The 19,759-nt window shown below is 39.5% G+C and overlaps 2 protein-coding genes and 1 long non-coding RNA gene across 4 annotated transcripts in view; 1 reads left to right on the top strand and 2 right to left on the bottom strand.

Annotated features, from left to right (window-relative positions):
* Positions 1–3,435: 3,435 nt before the first annotated feature.
* Positions 3,436–6,858, top strand: LOC112848144 (uncharacterized). The gene is made up of 2 exons (XR_003222092.1): positions 3,436–3,559; positions 4,880–6,858. It is a non-coding gene; the product is annotated as an uncharacterized LOC112848144 (long non-coding RNA).
* bola1 (bolA family member 1) lies at positions 6,566–8,472 on the bottom strand. The gene is made up of 2 exons (XM_003443142.5): positions 8,325–8,472; positions 6,566–7,516 (listed from the first exon to the last, which is right to left on the bottom strand). The coding sequence occupies exon 2, from the start codon at positions 7,493–7,495 to the stop codon at positions 7,043–7,045; it is 453 nt and encodes a 150-aa protein (XP_003443190.1). The 5' UTR covers positions 7,496–7,516; positions 8,325–8,472; the 3' UTR covers positions 6,566–7,042.
* Positions 8,473–10,392: 1,920 nt separating this feature from the next.
* sv2a (synaptic vesicle glycoprotein 2A) overlaps positions 10,393–19,759 on the bottom strand; it is a 53,362-nt gene continuing 43,995 nt past the window's right edge. The window contains exons 10-13 of one of the 2 annotated variants that reach the window (XM_013268393.2): positions 19,609–19,742; positions 16,170–16,376; positions 15,330–15,489; positions 10,393–14,909 (exon numbers count right to left, since the gene is read on the bottom strand). In XM_013268393.2, coding sequence (XP_013123847.1) covers positions 14,726–14,909; positions 15,330–15,489; positions 16,170–16,376; positions 19,609–19,742 — 685 coding nt within the window. In that variant the 3' untranslated portion in view covers positions 10,393–14,725. The remainder of the gene's footprint in view (positions 14,910–15,329; positions 15,490–16,169; positions 16,377–19,608; positions 19,743–19,759) is intronic. The other variant, XM_003443143.5, reaches the window with a different exon arrangement.

Genomic DNA, 19,759 nt, shown 5'->3' with positions numbered 1-19,759 from the left:
AGGAATGAGACACAGGTTTGAAGTCTGTGAGTAGGAGTAGGAAGATCACAGATGTTGAGCAAAAAGGTTGAGGGAGAGCTGGGAGAGGGTAATGAGGGAGTCGCAAGAGAAGGCCTTGAAAGAGTCTTATCTGTGACCCATCTGTCTTGACATGCACACTCCTCTGGTTAGTGCCCTGGAGGGGAGGGAAGGGGAGCTGCATGCGTGTCAGTTACTGAGTGCACAGGGCTTAGGGCTAAGGCATTGGCCTGTGCACTCTGGCCCAAAAACTAGCCTAACCAGCCCCATGCTTTAACACCCCCAGGAAAAACTCCCATGACTTACTGCTGTGATCATGTGATTGACTGAGCTCTACACTGGGAACTAAAAACAGAGTAAGGAAAAAGGGTGTCACACGTCAGTGAAGATACAGACGTTACTCTTTCTCTTCTTCTCTTGTTTTTCTCTTCGCCCTAGCTGTCAGCTGATTTGTCACACATTTTGTCAGTCAAGCCCAGATGAATGATGAACCTTTTAATTCATGGAAAATTAAATTTTGTCTTTGGGGGGGGGGGAACAAAAGCGTGATTTTTGAAATTAGTTACAACCAAAGACTTTATGTAAATGTTATATAATGTTAAGGTGCTTTAAACCTACATTCTTTTCAGTTAGCAATATTAGTGGGTTAGTGAGACAAGTTAGTCTCCATGGTAACTTTTGATAAACTTGGTCCGGAGCGGATTATGTTCAGTTTTAGTTTAAAATCAGCCGGGTCAACCGTGATTTAAATTTTTTTTTTTCCAATATGTACATGTACAACCTCCTGCTGGATGAAAATGTTTTATATGTTCAAGTTGAGCCGTACCTCACAAATGTCACAAATGAAGTGTTTTTTATTGGTTTCCTTTTTTAAATAAATGTAAAGTTACAAAGTTACAAAGCAATTTCCATGTTTCCCTTATTAGGTTAAGAAACAGTAACCTTTTATGTTTAAATGTAACCAGTTTAAAGTTTCAGAGTTGTAATGAGCAGCTGTCACCACTTAGAGTGCACTCAATGCTAAAATAGTTAACTGCAATTAAACTGTTGTTTTTACCGTTCTGTCCACTAAAACACCAGATCAGTAATTTTCTGCTGCATTGATCTCTTCTCATATTTGCAACAGTATTGCATTTCATTGTTACATTCTCTGTGGTCTTCATATATTTCATCATAATTGCGGATAATGTCACTGATCGGAGTAGGCAGAACTCACACACGCCCCTTTTTATGTGAACGTGCACACAGCCTGAAATAGAAAGCCTGGGTAAGAAGACAAAGTCAATAACCACCAACGTGAAACTTGTGACTTGGGTTTTAGGTTTTGTCGACCACGATAGACAAAAGGAGAGTCTGCTTTGTTGAACTTTGTTGGTAGTACATCCCTCCTTCTATGACCTCAGTAAACATTTTTCTGATGAGTTTATGGTCTCAATCATTAGTTTTAAGTCTTACTGAATACAACATAATGTTTATTTTTTACATTACTGCTCCCATTAAAGTAAAAAAAAGAGTATTAAACAGGCTTTAATTTAGGGTGGGTTATCTTGTGAAGTGAAGAGTTTTCCATATGAGTGTGCAGTGTACTCAGTTTCTCAGTCAGATTCACATCTGTAGTTTCCAAGCCACCAGCAAAGCAATGGAAAACCGCCCAGCTCGCAAATGCAGGACAGGACATTGTTAATCCATGGGTAATGTCACAATTGCTACATGCATCTTTTATATACAGTCTGTGAATAAATAGCAATTATTGAAAATCATTGAAAACTGGGACTTTTAACTCATGAAAGTGGAATGAGCACCTATGAGGTGACTTTCTAAAATATTAATAAAAGTTTCATTTCTTCTCATTAGTAAGTTTAAGAGTTACAATCACCTACCTATTTCCTGAGACACTAAAGATTCTTTGACACTGAAAATTTTCTTCAGGAAATTAAAATTTCATCTGTTACTTTCAGTTATTTATTCTTTTTTGATTGGATTATTTTATACTTTTCAAGCCAATATTTTTAGTTATCTATTACAAATAATCACCATCTGTAGCCAACTAGTAACACTTCTCTCTATTGTAACATAAAATGTGGTTTTGCTTATGTACATGAGTGCTTTAATGACTTTATGTCATTCATCTAGTAAATTACATGTAACTTTTGGCACGGTCTTAAACATTTGGCAATAATGAGGGTGCACAAACGGCAGTGAGTGCTTGTACAATAAAAGGATGGGGAGGGAGGGGGTTGTTTCTCAAAATCACATTTAACACTTCAGCTGTGATTAGGAAGCAGTTCATTCAGCAAACCTTGTACCTATCAGCACAAGTTGTTTTGCATCCAGTCCAACCTCCTAAGTTGTTTGCTTTTACTTGCATGTACAGCACACCTGGGAGATTTACCATAATGAATACCTGATGTGGTGAAGCAGTTAATTCCGCCTATAAAATAACTCCCTTCCTCCTTCCTGTGGGCCCCGGCTGTTGTTTATCAAACGAGGTAATGTGCTGTCATGTGACCCCTCCTCCCTCCCTGCAACCCACCTGTGTAGACTTTTCTCTTAATCCTCCTCCACCCCCCAAATCTTTTTTTTTTCTGCACTTTGAATACTTAGACTACTGAGTGTAACTAATTCTCCCACACAAAGATATTGTCTTCTCCCTATCTCTGCTTTTGTCCTTTCCTTTCAAGGCAGCTATTCACTGATTTCATTAGTCAGCGGTGTGGTGTGAGAGCGAGTTGGTGAGGGTGGGGGCTTTCCAATTAAAAAGCCTTAATAGCCTATTACCATCACCTTTAGTTCAACTCTTTTTTTCCTTTTCTTTTTTTACAACATGAAACAAGCTAAAGATTAATCACCAGAGGAGCGTGGGAGCTCATAAAAGTAATTCAGTAATTATTAAATTGTAAGTAGGACTGATCATTTTGAGACCTTTTTGCTAATATTGAGTCAGTGATATAGACTTGTTCCAATTAACACCAAAGACTAAAGGACCAAAGTGGCTGCTTTTGTTAAGCTATTGGTACTGTGCAGTACACCGGGTTTGGCATTAAAGGCAGTAAATGTAATGAGTGTTGTTCTTAGAGGGGTTTAAATGAAATGTGTTTAACAGGCGACTCTTCCTCCACACATGCTGCACAGATCCTGCAGCTGCCCAGGGGGCCAAAAGAAGACGCCAGTCCCTCGAGACAGACAAACCACCCTTTCTCAGACACCCATTTGTCGTACCCACCCCACCTCCCCCCTCTCTGTCCCTACCGAGGGATGACCCTGCGGCCAGCCAGGGTCAGCTGCGCAAAGGGAGCCCCCTGCACTCCAGCCCTTGGTCCGGAGCCGCAGCGTAAATCAGCAACTGTTCATCGCGGGAACCCTGCCCTGCCCGGGGTCCCAGCCCAGGCTGGCACCATCTGTCCCAGGCCTCTGACGCAGAAACAGAACTGCCAAGGTGGGTTCCCACTGACCTGGTGCACCCTCCAGGCCACGCGGGCCAGATCTGAGACCGGAGACAGATCCATCACTGCTGGAGTCTGGAGATGATGGAAGAGGCATGGTATACATCTACTGAACAGTAGTTCTGTGTGAGAATGAGCTGATACAAGGGAAGAATGAACCCCATTTTCAACAATAATAGAAATTCCTTATGGTAAACTATAGTCAATTACATCATATCAAAACCATAGCTTTAGTGAATTTCTGATAGACGAGTACCTGCAGAAATTAATACATAAGATACACCTTGCATATTTAGCAAAGTTGGTGTTTAACTGGCCTTTTGTAAGTAATAGAATAAAATACTGCTCATGAAACTACCTGTTTACATTAACTTGAGATGTCAATCAAGCCCTTTTATAAACTCTAGCCAGTCAGCAGCCACCTTGAAACACCTCTTATAGCTTATTTTGAAGCATTTAATAATTGACTTAATTTTAAAGGTGTAAAAGACATAAAAAGAACAGCTGTGGAATAATCAGCTAAAAATAAAAACTGCTTTAATTGTTTTATTTTGGATCAAAAGAACAAAAGACATTTCTCAGTTGGAAGTTACAGGATTCTTTGAGTGACATGTCTCTTTCTTTTGATGTCTCGACTTCAGCATTTTTAGCTTTTGGCAAAAAAAAAATTGTGGGAAAAATACTAGACTATCCTAATAGGTTTATAGAACAAATGTGTCAACCTGACTGTAAAGATTAAATTCAGCAAGAAAGAAAAAAAAAGAAGAAGAAAACAAAATAAGTAAAAAGTAAAAAGATTTATTTATTTTTTTTAAACTGATGAGGTAACGAACGCTCACTCTCACTGACCTGTCACCTTCCAAACAACCATGAGCGGAGTCTCCATCTGACTGGACATTAATTGTACTGCTACAGGCAACTCTTAAATTTTAGTTTTCCTAGCTGAGCTAGTTGACCCAATTATTTAATGACCAGCCATTTCAGTGAAAGCTAAATTACAGATCTCTGGATACACTTAAAAATATGAGAGCGCCAACAGAATAAGAGCAGTTAGAACTGCACCTCTGGCCAAAACAGTGACCGAGCAACCTTATTATTTTCCCGTATAACTGCTACGGCTGAATAGGTGACGTACTACAAACGCATGTAAAACAGTCCAACCTTTTAAGTGCAAGACAAGTCCCTGCACTCCACCTCATCATCCATGATGTCTTTCCCTCTCCATACATAGCAGCACCTGGAATAGTGACCAATAAATCTCATCAGCAGAGACAGTCTGCAGGTCCCGGGGCCGTGCGGCCCAACGTACGGCTTTCTCTCACAGCCCCAGCTTCATTTCTTGCACCCTTAGGTCTGACTCTAATAGGCAAGCAGGGGTCATAAAGTGGTTGTTTCTGTTTTTCCTTTTTCCAAACCAGTGACACCAGCTGTTCACCTTCCTCACCGGAGCCTTTTGTGCGGCCTGACAGGCTGTCAACTCCAGGCAGGGGACGATTGTAGAAGATGGCACGCGTTACCTTGAGGTGACACCACATTCCACCAAAGGCCTGAGTTCAGTAACTTGTCTTGAGCTAACAATAACTTTGAACAGCTTTGCAGCACAGCGTTTAAAGCTTGCTTTGGCTCTGTGATATCCGCTTGGCATTGCTGCTTTTGTCTAACACGTAATCTGAACAAAACTCAAATGAATCTTTCAGATGAATGAAACCTTGTGTTGAGTCAGACTCCCTCCAGTTATTTTTCTTGTCTTATCTCCTTCGCAGGCGTGAGAGGTGATTTTTGGCCATCATCAGGGTTGAGGGCAGGACAGGAAGACCTTTACAGTGACACAACTCAAAAATAGACGCCCACCCATGTACAGCGCACGCAAACTGACTGTAAAGCATGCGTCATCCTAAGAACAAGCAGAAACTCCATTTTGTACTTTTTGTGTAAAAGTTCAATGTGAAACTCGTGGAACAAAAACACATTAATTGTAATTCAAAATACATCTTATAAATTACAAATTAGCAATAAAATAATTCTTATTTCATTACACAAACACATTTTTGTCTTAGAGTGTACTTTGTTAATAAGCTTCTCTTAGCTTAGTCCTGGGATTTGTCCATTAAACCAGTTTGTGTTTTTAATATCACTACATGCATAATTATAAGGAGAAAATTAAAAAGCACCACAAAAACTGATATTCAACATTAGGTCAACGGGTTTTGTTTTTTTTTTTTAATTTAGCCATTCAAATGATCCGATTTGTTCACACATACTGCCCTCTAGCGTTGAAACAACAACACTGCCATCATCTCCCTAAACACCAGCAGCATCTCATATGAGTTATTTAGACAATAACTTCTTCTCTTCTGTAACTGAACTGCAGACTTTCAGGTTTAATTAAAGAGTTAAAAAAAAAAAAAAAAAAAAGTATTGAACGAACTATTTTAGAATTGCAGACATTTTTACACACAGGCCCCAATTTTCAGAGGCTAAAATGTACATATGTTTGAAACATTTGGTTGTGTTTAATACTTGGACGAACAACCTTTCTGCATTCAGTTTTGCATTTAATAACTGAAAACACGTTGTGGTGGGCAGAGATCCCATTTTTGCCTTAAGTAATTCTTGGTTTGCTTTTGAAGTTTGCTTCATTATACAGTTGCACTGTGAAGCTCTATCCAACTGGTTTTGCAGCATTTTGCTGCATCTGAGCAGAGAGTATAGCCCCAAACACTTCACAGTTCACCCTGCCAGAACTGCTTGACCTGAGAAGCACCTGATATAGCTACCGTTTGCTTGAAGGCGCACAGACAACCCTGACTTTACCCCATTTCTTACTGGGGTTTCAGATGTTGAGCCTTCCAACACAAAGAAAATCTGCCTTTTTGTACCCACTTTGTAATATACCACTCTGGAAAACTGTAACTTAATGGCTGAGCAAACACAGAAGACCCGTTTCTTCAGACTTAATAGTAAGAAACACTAAACTGCACTCAAGTATTATCCCCAATACTCAGGGGTCATTTCACACACAGTACAAGACTAAAATGTTAATAAATATTCTACCTACTTGAATAACTTCATTCAAACTTTTAATTATCAAGTCTCACAAATGGAACTGTAATATTACTTTTTATTGTCACTCACAGAAATGCAAGCATTGCCTTGTTCTAAGAGGTGACTAAGTAAATGCAAGTATATAGACAAACAGGGGTTTTCCTGAAATTTAGATTTCTACTGGCTCTAAAAATCACTAAACGCTATGAGCACAAATCAAACAAAAATAAAACCATACAGTAGCTTCCAGAAGAAGAGTGCATCCCTGTATTGTATTCATGCAGCACCTGGATGATAAAAACACCTGTGACCATCTAAAATCAGATAATCTATATGCAGTTTTATAACAACAGAACCATTCAGAACCAAATTTTGTATTATTAATGAATTAAAGAAAAGATTTAGAAATAAGACCATAACAAAATGATATCCAAATAAAAGAGGAAATGCTGCTCTTTATACTTGTCAAGTATTTTCCTGTAGTCTTCACATTTCAGTCCCTCAGCACGAGTGAAACTACTTCACAGTCCAACACTTCATTCTCGCCCAGCCTTTAATTTCTCCTCCACTGTGTGATCACCTTTCGAACCTCCCATGCAGGGCGGACTCTTAGCCACGGTAGGGTTACTTTGCCACTGCTCAGGAGTCTTTGCTTGGATCGCCAGTGCATGAACACAGCTACTTAACTCCTCCTTCAAAGTTTCGTTAACCAGACGGTGACGCTGAATCAGCGGCAGGCCCTCAAATTTGGAGCTGACAACAAGGACACGGAAATGGGATTCCGAACCGGGGGGCACAGCGTGCATGTGACTTTCATTGTGGACTTCTAAGTGGTCTGGCTTCAGCGCGTCGGTCAGTTTGGTTGTGATAGCCCGTTGAACGGGCCGGCTGGGGTCTGGGTCCATATGTGGTCCGAAGTGGGCAAAGGGACGGGTTAAAGCAGGATGGGAAGATATGGGCCGAGCACAGCGGAGGACGCTGGGAAGCATCAAGCTGTAGCAGTTGACCAACTAGGAAGGTATAAAAACATGTGACATGTTAGGTAATGTGACATAGTTGTGTTCGGGACAACATCTGGAGGATCAAGTAAGGACATGTTCAGGGGTTCAGCTGGGGTGAAAAGCAGTTTTAGTCGATGTCCATAAACAGATATCTTCTTCTGTTGAGGCACAAATGATCTCTCAGAAAAAATTAGAATTGGGGTATTGTGTCATTATGTCTGGGTTAGGATGCTTTCGATTCACCATATAACAGGAAAATATCTGTTAGCTTGGTGAGGAGGCTCTTCTTTAGCCACTGTGATGCCGTGACATCAGTTTCAGCGCCAGAACCGACTTCATGCAGTCAGTCATTCATGCATGGATTAAAATGACACATGCGCATTTAATTTTTAAAGATTGCATTACCCAGGCATCTTAATTACGACCTCACAGCTGTCCCATTATCCCCTTTACACAGGTACGTGTAAAGGGGATAATGGGACAGCTGTGAGGACTATACAGGTGTACCTAATTAACGGTCCGCTGAATGGATGTATTTTACAACCTCCAGTATCAGAAAAGCGGGAAAGATATGTAAGTGTTTGTAATCTGATGTAAAACCAGCCGAAAGGACGGTTGTGTAACTGTTTGTTTGGTGGCATGAAGTCGTTGCTTGCTAGCTTGAGATTTCTAGCTTTTATAATAAAAACTACGGAGAGAAGGAAGCTGTGTGTACACCGATCATTTTCACACAAGACACGCACACTCTGTCTTTAATATTATAACTATATAATAATTGACAAGAGAATAATTAACCAAAGTAAATCTGACTACTAACCTTCCAGCAAAGTATGGTCAGTGCGGCTGCTGTCGATCTCGTTGTTCTACTTGGCTTTGGACGCTGACATCCAGCGTGTTACTGCCACCTGCTGGGCTGGAGTAAATACACAACACCCCCAAATGCAAATCTGCGGCAGGAGATGGGAAGTTCCTGTTTCACGAAGGTTTTGTACACACAGCTAACTACTTCATTTTATATTTCATCCCTAGACTCGACGAAGAATTCCTGTCTCTCTTAAAAAAGAAAAACTCAAAAATGTTGTCATTCCATAATTAATAAGACTTTTCAATAAAATACCTAAAATTACCTTCTGCCTACCATTGATTTCATATTTCTAAAATAAATAAGCTTTTACCAATGTTTTTATGTAAACTGAATAAGGGTCTATCATTTCCCCTTCTTCCCCCTCTGCTGTCACATCGTCACCGTTTTCTTCTTCTTTGAATGGTATTGTTGCCTTTATTTCCAATTTTATTTCTTCTGCTTCTTCTTGAGTTTGGGCATACTGGATGCATCGCTAGTATATTGTTGCCATTTATTGTTTGCACATCCACTCCATTTTTAATGCATTTATATTTATACTTTATTAAACAGCCCATAGTCATGTAGACGTTCCATAAGTTTCTGTAGTCAAATTTGTCCAAGTTAAGCATGGTGTGAAGAGTAACATCAGGGCTCCAGCTGCCAGGCATTTTTAAAAAGCACTCTGAGGAGAGTCATTTTTACAGCTGAGTCTCTCTGAGCCGTCTCACTCACACATGTTATCAGGATTTTGCCAGTCAGATAAACCCACCCCTAAGCCCATATTAACCAAGTCTTAACCTAGCTTGGATAATTAAGTCTTCTTGTGCAGGAAACACCGTTTCTGGCTGTATTCTTCATCTTTGGATTTCTTGTATGTTGGCAAACATATAAACAAACATACAAGAAATCAAACTAGTGCCCCACTGCACATGCATTGGACACCAGGTGGTTCAAGGAGTATGATGATTATGTGAATCATATGCTATCGTCTACAGTGGCATCTAAACCTAAGTAAATGTGTAGGGTTGCTTAATGGACCAATGTAACCAACCATCTTGTCCATCACCTTCATCAAAACACCCAATAAGAGAATATCTTATGGATCTTCTCATATAACACATCATCCTGCATTATGTTTTCCTGTTTCAGGCAGTGTATCTGACTAAATCCAAACCTTATTATTACTGACTGCCTTACGGTTTATATTGACCTGACAGTATCACACAGTTGCTACAGAGTTGTCACTTTCTTCATTCATGTGAATCTCCTGCTCTATCACACGGAACAGGGTGGATCAATGCTTTTATATTGTATACTCTAAATTCTGACACACACTGGAGGAAATATAGTGAATATAGGTGAAATCATCAGTCCACAATACAATTGCAATGTTACAGTAGAAATTGAGACTCATCAGACCAAGCAATTTTTTTTTCTTCCAATTTTCTACTGCACAGTTTTGGTGAGTCAGTGAGAATAGTAGCCTCAGGTTCCTGTTCTTAGCTGGTTTGGCAGGAATGAAACCCAGTGTTGTCTTCTGCTGCTGCTGTAGCACATCTGCTTCCAGGTATGTATTGTGTGTTTAGAGATGCTCTTCTGCATAGTTTGCTTTTAACAAGTGGTAATCTGAGTTATTTTGCCCTTCTTATCACCTCACAGCATTCCGGCCATTCCTGTCTGACCTCTGGACATTTTCGCCCAGAGAACTGCTGCTCACTAGATATTTTTCCTCTTCTTTTGACCTTTGTCTGTAAATCCTAGAGATGGCTGTGACGGGGAAAATCCCAGTAGACAATCAGTTTCGGAGATACTCAGACCAGCCTGTCTGAGAACCAACAGCCGTATTAAGTAAATGTCAGTTACCTTTCTTCCCCATTCTGATGTTCAGCCTGAAATTCAGCAGGTCATCTTGTCTACATACTTTCAGTTGCTGCCATCTGATTGGTCTATTAGATATTTGTGGCAATGAGCGAATGAACAGTAGTACCTACGGCGAGTGAATATCCCATTATACTTAATGGTAATATAAAAAACAAAATAATTCTTTTAATTTGTTTATTCATCATGATTCTTTGTTATCCATTGGTGATTCCAAAGGGTCACAGAAAAGCGTAAACCCAAAAATCAACAATGAGAAAATATAAGAAAAAAAAATCTCACACACCTTTAAACAGAACTGATGCCGCCATATTTACTCTAATTATGATTTATAACCGGTATTTAACATTGATGTATTTACTTGTGTTTCATTCTCATTTACAAAATACATAAAATCAAAGACAACATACAGCATTGTTCATTTACACTGCTTTTTTTTTTCCTTTTTTACAGCTTTTTGTTTAATATTTATGATACCACAGTTTCTAAACTTACAATCAACTACAGTTTCTACAGCACAGTACGGTGACAAGGGTGATAAATTCTTCCTTACATTTATTTAATGGCAATGCAATTTTATTGACAAAAGCGTCAAGACTTAGGGTTGCTTCAGAGAGTACACACAAATGTCAGCTGTTTATTTCTGTGTCATTATTGAGCCAACAACCAGCATTTCAGTGGACAAGGCCAGCGTATAGCTAATGTGCTCCGATTCCCAATAACTTCAAAGGAGAGAATAAAAGACAAATATCCAAACACTTATTGCTTTGATAACTTTTTGCACTCACAATTGACTGTTGCTCAGGCCACACGTTAATTATAGAAAAAACCCTGTAACATAAGCTAGGATATGTATCTACAAGAGACAATTTTGACATGGACAGAGCCTGAACTGCGTCACTGAGACATGTTAGTGTCTTAAAAGTGTACCATGCTGAACAAATACAATGATTATCTTGACATCCTTGCTCTTAATTTCATGGGTGATACAGGACGATATACAGAGAATAGAACTGCTAACGCTTGGCATTTATATTTGTGCAGTGAATGTGCGTTTGTGTATCAGTGTGCTCTTAAGGGAGGATCTGGCTAACTTTATTTTCAGGCTCGCTGGCCGTTTGGGCTTCTGAAGATGTTATTTGTTACAGATTTCCAACAAGAACATCTGAACCCTTAAAGTCAGATTTGTTGAGAGTCGTGAAAAGACGAGAAAGTCCAGATGTTCTTGTTTCATGTGATGGGTGGCAAAGACTGACTGCAATATTGGTTGAAAGGCTTACCTTATAAGTTACATTAGTTATTTTTATTTACATATCTTCATATGTATAACAGAGAATTAATGGTATCACATGTAAACTCAGGGCATAGGAAATATTTGGCAATAATTAATGAGAGGTGGTCTCATAGCACACTCATAGATGAGGGGTCCGATGAGACGGGAAAATGTATAAAGGGCAGATCACTTTCCTGGTGGTGGTGGTGGGGGGGGGGGGGGGGGGGGGGGTTGCATGAGCACCTCATGTTCACAATTACAAAATTGTCATTTGGTAGATTTTGGTCATTGTGCTCTTGCTAAACCTCGTCTTTCACTTCACCTTCTAGCAAGGCCGCATCCAGATGTGTCTTGAAGGAATCGAGGGATTCTCCACTGTGCCTGTATGACAGTGTTCACTTAGTGCAATGGTTTGTCTGTTGTTTTCGACTGTCTCGAGTCTACGTATGGCTGCTATCCTAAAAAAATGGCAGTCTGGAGAAAAGGATTGTATTTTTGTTAATCTGGCATGTCGATGATTGTTTTTCTTAAACACTGCAAATGTGAACACATCATAATCATTTTGCGGATCAGGGGAATGTGGCAATATTTTTCACCAACACTCTGTGCTGTTGTATGTGTGGAATTTATGACAGTCAGCCCTTGGCAGTGAGTTCTCTATGATGAATTTCATGTTATATCTGGCTACCTTTCAACCATACAGCACAACACAAACAATGTCCAAAATTCACTCTCATCAGCATAACAATCCCTTTGAAACGCAGTTAATCCTGTAACAGGCCTAAAGAACATACAAGCCCCAAAATAAGAACAATTAAGATGAATAACTCTCGTGCGATCACATTTCCTTTACTTTGCCTGAAGTACTTTAAAACAGCTCAAATATGTACTCTCCGACTATTGAGCTGTATTTTTTCTTGTTTCAAGAGTAAAAGACAGATTAAGGGACAGTTCTTTTGTTCTCTGACTTAAAGTGCTATTGTTCCACCTTGTCTTGGTGTAAGTTGTGGAAAGCATTGTTCCCTGTCCTGACCTAAGAGAATCAGATGACACTTGCGTTGGCGTGCACCAAGTGCCCAAAAATCAACAATAGCATCTTTCCAGAAATCATGACCTAGCTACTCAATATTTTCAGGTGGCAGCACAGTGTCTCAGTGGTTACTGTGTCTGCCTCACACCAAGAGGGTCTCAAACCTACAGAGGACTGTGCTGGAACCCTGGATGTGTCCAGGTTAAAGCTGCTGACTGTGGTCCACGATAGGCTTACAAATGAGATGTTGCAATATTTTCCTGTTTCTTTTGTTTGGTTTGGTTTTTCTATTGAACTACACCAGCCAAGGGTATTACTCTGGATCACTCTTCATCTACACATGACGAGAAGCTCATGATGTGCAAATGACAGAGTGACAGGATGTAAATACTGCTGCTATGTTAGCTATGTTAGCTCGCTGCAAACTTGTTTTGGTTGGGAGGTGGAGACGATTGAGAGAAAATTATTTATGTGTAACATTATTCAAATAGAGGTTTATGGATTTATTTTTTTTTTTTTTTTTGGGGGGGGGGCACTTTTTATTTTGCACTATGGGCCAAAAAAACATGCAAATCTGATTTGGTTTGAACTATCCTTTAATCAGTCCAGTACTGTATGTTATCATGCCGTGTTAGTTATCTGCTGTATATTAGATAGGTACTCCACATCCATCCACAAATCAAAGTTGCATTTGTGAAATGGTAAAAGACAAAATAAATAAATAAAAACAAAATATTCAATATTGCACAGAGGTTCAATATTGCACCAAGAAGCACACTCACATTAATGAAAACATTCAGCTCAAACAGATAAAGGTATTTAGGTCATCTTACACATCTAACACAATCTATGGCTGCATCTAAAACATTAGCCTGTGGGGTAACATTTAAAAAATTTTCTGTTCTCTTCTTTTTTTTCATGTGTAATGACCAGATTAAATCTGTGGCATGTGCTCTAAGAACAGTTCAGAAATATTGGATCCCTACATCAGAATAAAAGCACTGTGCTGTCTTTTATGGGTAAAAAATATCAAAATACAACTTAATTCAGAGTAATCGATGGGCAGATGTAACATGTCCACAATGCCGCTTACATGTTGTACTCTCAGTTTTCATAAGGTTACATACATACGTTGTGACATGCAGAACACCCTCCAAAACATACAAGAGACAAACATACTGTAAGTCTGGGAGGAAGAGTACTAAAAAGGCATTTTTCACAAAGGGATATACAGAGTGGCTGGAAACGATAACTGAGTGTGAGATTCTAAACATTTTCTTCAAGTCAGGAAAATGTTAGGGGCACTCACACTGACAAGTGGTTGTGCTTTACATGTACATTTTAACAAATATCTTCACCTTTGTGATTTAAATGGGTTTCATGGTAGAATGCAGTTTTCCCTTTGCGCGGGAAATGTGTATGAATGATCTTATGGCTGTTTGGAGGTGAGCGGTGTTTCACTATAGCAATGCAATAAAGGGAGAGAGGAGCTCGATGGAGCTCCTTATCGCAACAATAACCAAAGCAAACCTGGAATGTTCTATAATCTAAAAAAATGGCAGTTAGTCTGTACACCAACACAAGACCTCAGGAGATAAAGAATGACGACAGATCTTTGTTAAGGAGGAAGCCAAGAGAGGAGTGTCTTGGTTTTACCTCGCAAAGTCAAAAATGCTTCAAATCAAGGCAGAAAATGTTGCATTTTTGAGTCAGTGTCCAACAATGGTAAAGCACTCAAGACTGGAAAGGTGAGTTGGATTTGCTCGGAAGAATGGAGGTGACTACAGAGAATTCTGCAACAATGGCTAGTGGTCATTTCTATGAGTCTATTTGCATGGCTCATCATCAAGAGTCCCCATCCCTGACCTCCAACCCCAGAGGGATGTATTTACAATGTGGGAGACAAACTCTAATAACTAAATATGTCATAAACTATGTTTCTGGTGTTTTCTTCTTTTCCAATTTAGAGTAACAATGAGGCACAGGTAGCAGATTTTACTTTAGATTTTTCTTTTTTATAGCTCTCTATAGAATGGACGTGTACCAATCAAACAATTACTAATATTTACCTGCATTACAATTTACTCTTGTAGATGGGGAGAGGTTAGAGTGCAGGATTTGGAGGGCTCTTGAGCTATTCGTTCACAGTGTGGCAAAAACTCTTCTGCCCCCTGGAAAGTTGTTGGTGCCACACTATTGCAGCACCTGGCCCCGCGTCTCAGGTAGTTTGAGGGCCAGAAAACTGCCTGCCGCCAGTGCACCTGAGGCAAACAGGATGGGTACAGCCTTGGTTATGCCAACAAACGAAGTGAAGATGCTTATGCCCAACACCGCCGCTAATTTACAGAGGGCGTTGAGGAAGCCAAATGCTGTGGTTCTGAGAAAAGAAAGATAAGAAGCACAGAGTCATTTCGGTGCCTGAGCATGTTTAAAGTAAACCAGCAGAGAAAGCAGGTAGTTGATATTACCACAGGGTGGTGCTAGAGCTCCTAAAATCAACAGCATACGGCACGCTACTAAAGATGGTGCTCCTCTTTGATGATCTAACAACACAGGCGCTCTTACTTTATATTACTTTCAATATATATATTATACATTATACATTATACATATAAAGTGGAACCCAGAGAAGATCATTTTAAAACCATTATTTGGAATCAAGACAACCCAGAATCCCACAATGTCATCCATCCCTGTAAGCCAACCAATCATAAAGGGGCATCTATTATGACATAATTTAACACGTCACAGCCTTTATGGTGTCAGGGAGATTTCTGGGCTTGCCTGGATTACCTACCTCTTGTCAGAGGGATAGAGCTCGACGGTCAGCACGTCCAGGGAATTCCAGGAGGCGATGCTAATTCCTCCAAACAGGCAGAGCAGGGCAATCATAGCTGATTCGCTGTTGCCGAAAGAAAGGAAGAAACAGCTGATGCAAGATATCACGCTGGAGCCCGCTGTGGATAAAGAGGGGGAAAGAATGATGTCAGAAGAACTGATGGAATTCCTGCACAACTCAGCTGAAAATGACTGAGGATCAAATCATTTTGCACCTATGCACACAAAACTTTACTCTACGGAACACTTATAAAACAGATAAAATAAAATAAACTCTCTTTATCTCCCTCTATATTTCTTCTTCTTATCTAAATCTATAGCTATAATTTCTCATTCTGACCAATAGGATAGTTTCCAGACCAAACAAAATTGTCCCATTGTTCCATCTACATTGCTTTTGGATGAGTTGCCCTTTTGGCAGTATTGATAATATCTTTTTTGAATGGAACTAGATGGCATCCAGAAATCTTATCATGAGCAGGTTAGAGCAGGAACTACATAAATGTAGATAAAACTACACATAATAAGGTTTGTGGATTTTCTTTTTTCACAATCTGGACAGTGCTGCTTTTTGGCTCTTTTAGCACCACACAGCACAAGAAGTACTCTTCCACAGGAAAGCTGTCTGTTCATGCCCTCAGGCACCAGCTGATAAAAGTTCTTTAAAACAAGTGATTTACAGTGCAGAGGGAGTTACATTTAAACGTGTGATGTATTTATATTTAAAAATGAATTGGATAAAAGCATCTGCTGCAGCCTAACTTCCGATTCAAGCACCGCTGAGTAACATGGCCCATACCAAGCATCCTCAACCGTCCGATCTTGTCCATGAGCAGCGCAGAGACGATGTTGCCTGGCAACACAGCCAAGGTACCCAGGAAACTGACAAAGTAGACCATGTAGGCATTATTTTCATCGCTTATGTCACTGAGCAGGCAGCCCTCTTTGTTGTGCAGGAAAGTGCTGTTGATGAGCTTACAGTTGATCAACCTGTACTTGAAAAGATCTGTGAAGAGAAAGGAGGGACAAGGAGTGATGTTCAGGATAGCAGGAGAGGAGACAGAAGGAGTGAGAGGTTCAAAGGACTGGCCGGTGAACTGCTGTCAGGTGGACAAAGTAAGACACTTTATTAACCCGTCTGTCCATGAATGCTAGTAAGAGAACAACTTTTGCAAGATCAAATATTACTCTTGTACCAGAGATTGAAAATCTGAAAATCTGTCGATTATCTCAATCTGGGGGGTTTTCGTAGTGGTTGAAAACACAGAAATGTGTGATGTAAAGTAAAGAAAGAATAGCCAAGATTCTGCAGGATTATGAAGAATGAGTCAGGCTGTTACCATGTCACCTGCTTTATCAAAAGAGCCTTATTCAAAGCAGGCAGATTATAAAGTACAACAGCATCAGAAAATTCACACAAGTTGTGTTCACTGAGCAGCATAAAAAAGTTGCTTTGCTGCTGAATTTACAAAATAAAGAACAAAAGATTACAATGAGCAGGTCCTGTCAAAATAAAGCTCTCCTGGACCTATAGGACGAGCAGCAATCCCAAAATATTTCCCAGAAGGGAAAATCATTCTTGGGGTGTGCTAACACATCTATCATTCACTCCCAAGTGGAGAATATAGGAAGCAACTGAAGGATGAATGTAAGGAAAGGAAAAGGAGAGAGAAAATTAAACTGCAGAGGCTCAAATCTACAGTCTGGGGGTGTTTTGCTACTCTGGAGCTGGACACGTGCAGCCATTCAAATTCATACTGAAGCATGACACTGAGCCCAAATAAACCTAAAAGAAGACAACTGAGAGCTCATTGTTATGGACTTTTCTCCATGCCATGTCAACCCCACTGAAATTTTATGGACAGACTCAAACACTGTGAAAGTTAAACATTCATGACATCTCAAGCTGGAGTTTATGGTAAAGACAGACGAATTTCATTTTAGAAGTCATGATCCTTTACCATTATATGTTACTTTCCAACCTAATTTAGAAAGAATTACCAGATTAAGGTGGTATTGATTATTTAATTTAGTTATAGTGGAATTAAATTAGTGCTAGCTGAATTAAGTTACAGCATAATTAATATCAATTCTAATCAGTCCCTTGACTCTAATTAGGATAGTTGGAAACAAATTGTTCTAGTCTAATTAACATTGTTAAGGTCAAAATAAGACAATAAGACAGGAGGGGCAGTTGTTTCTCAAGCAAAATTTAATATTGGCCTAGGGATGAAACTTGTTGCTCACTTGCTTGTGTCAACTGTCCTCAGGTCTTTCATTTGTGGGAATAAACTTTCTCATAGTCAGAGACTGTCAGACTTGCAGATGGCTTCTTCTATTTTGTTATGCTCAGTTTCAGAACTCGGACATTCCAAAACTGGAGAACCAGAAGCAGTTGAAGAAAGTTTATGCTTCTCAGGCAGCGAATCATTACTGTGCATGTCAGAGGTAATTCATGAGTCTGCAGAACAAGCACGACTTGGAGGAATCTTTAATGTTGCATTCACAGAATCATTCCTGTCAACTGAAGAGGTGACGTCTTCTCTTGGGCTCTGCTAAGCTTCAGGATTCAGGTATAAAAATGGGTGTCTACAGACATCTGTTACATACAGTGGAGGTTCTGTCATGGTTAGGGGCTTTGGGGCTGTATTTCATCCACTGGTGTTGGGGATCTTGTTAAAATTGATCTAATTATGAATGCACAAAAGTTGATCACTCTTACAAAAGTAAGAAGCCTGGCTCTTGCTGCTGTATGATTCTAAAGCAGCTGTATGTCCCTTAATCTAAGCAAGAGCAGACACAAGCATGTGTCATAAAACATAGCCAGCTTTACTGAGCCTTGTAAGCTGCATCAAAAAGATTGGACAACTGAATTTTCATGCTTGTTTAAGCTGAGGTGAAGATCAAAAAATGTTTTTTTTACTCAGGATTAGATGATTTTTTTTTATTACCAGACATGTGATCCTTTTTCATTCAATTCTTCATTCTGTATTTAGAGGTGACTCAGACAAAATTCTGTTGCGTATCCAAATTTTGGTGACAGGAAACGTACACTGAACATGACATGTGACACAAACGCAAATGGAGAATGTAAGATCGCATTAGCATCACATCATCAATGATGAATATGAAACATCTGGGTGCAAAAGAACTGGGATTATATTAAATGTTTTTTAAAATATAAAGATGTTAATAATCTCTGAAAATGTGACGATATTTGTCCTAAACTTCATTCAGATTGAATCACCCAATTATTACAATTATTTTTGTAAAAAGATTTCCTGATATGTCAGACCTTAGAAAATGAAAGTGTGCAAAGCTAAGCCTTTTTTTTTTTAAACCTGTAGATCTGTGCATTCAAAGACTAAGATGAGGTACAGCCCAGCTGCTTTTCATGTGTTATTTCCTCGTCATTTTGCAGTGTAAAAGTAAGGTGCACCATGGCAATTATCACTAAAGTCTTAAGTTTATAGAAAACCCAAAGAGACCTTAAGCCTTAATAAGCAAACAAGTTTCTAATTTCCATTATAACAAGGAACTCCTGGCCAGCAGTGATAGCACAGCTGAGTGATTGCTTGACTTGTGTAAAGACTGCAAATAACTAACAAAGCGAGACCAGGGCGGTGTTTGCATGTGTGGACACAGCTGCTGAATCTGAAACTGTCCTTTCTCAGTGTACAGTGTGTGATATAGATTTCCACATGTGGTATCATTTGTCTTTTTTCAGTGAGGAAAGAATAATGTTAATATAACAATCCTCTGGTGTGTAAGGGGATTTTGCAGCTCCAGAATACTCAGTTCAGTATAGATCCAGTCATTCTGTGGAGGCGAATAAGGAAGTAATTTAGCAGTCTGACAAACAGAGCTATACTGCTCAGAGATTGTGCACGGAACTCACCGGTAACTATGTATTTACCAGACAGTAGTAACAAACTGTCACTTTTCAACAGAAAACACAGGAGTGAAACTGAGCCAGTAGCACTACTTGCAAGGAAGTTATTTATAAAGAGATCTCTGAAAGGTCTATAAATAGCAAAGAAAGAACAGGGGCACAGAGCAAAAGCAACATCAACATTACATTTTTACCATAAATGTCTATATATAATTTATTCTGCATTTTTTCAGGGCCTGCTGAAACAAACATAACCTTTAAACACATAATTTAAAGGTTTTACTTGTACAAGACCATATTTTCCTATTATACAGCACCTGCGAGTGTTTGTATGATTGTTTCCTACCAGTGTTGTAGAAAAGGGTAGCAATGAAGGTGCAGTTCTTGAAGAAGGTGTTGGTGGAGGTGATGTCCTCAAAGTAACACTCCTCAAAGAGCGAATCCTCAAAAACCATAGACTTCATTTTCAGGTTCATAAACCTGCAAGCGATCACACA

The sequence above is a fragment of the Oreochromis niloticus genome, linkage group LG11 (assembly GCF_001858045.2).
Source record: "Oreochromis niloticus isolate F11D_XX linkage group LG11, O_niloticus_UMD_NMBU, whole genome shotgun sequence".
NCBI classification, from domain to species: Eukaryota; Metazoa; Chordata; class Actinopteri; order Cichliformes; family Cichlidae; genus Oreochromis; species Oreochromis niloticus.
Note: the sequence above shows the minus strand (reverse complement) of the source record. Positions and strands in the feature narration are given on the sequence as shown.

What these genes read in the sequence shown, in the direction of transcription:
- bola1 (XM_003443142.5), bottom strand. Translation starts at nt 7,495, where the DNA reads ATGCTTCCCAGCGTCCTCCGCTGTGCTCGGCCCATATCTTCCCATCCT.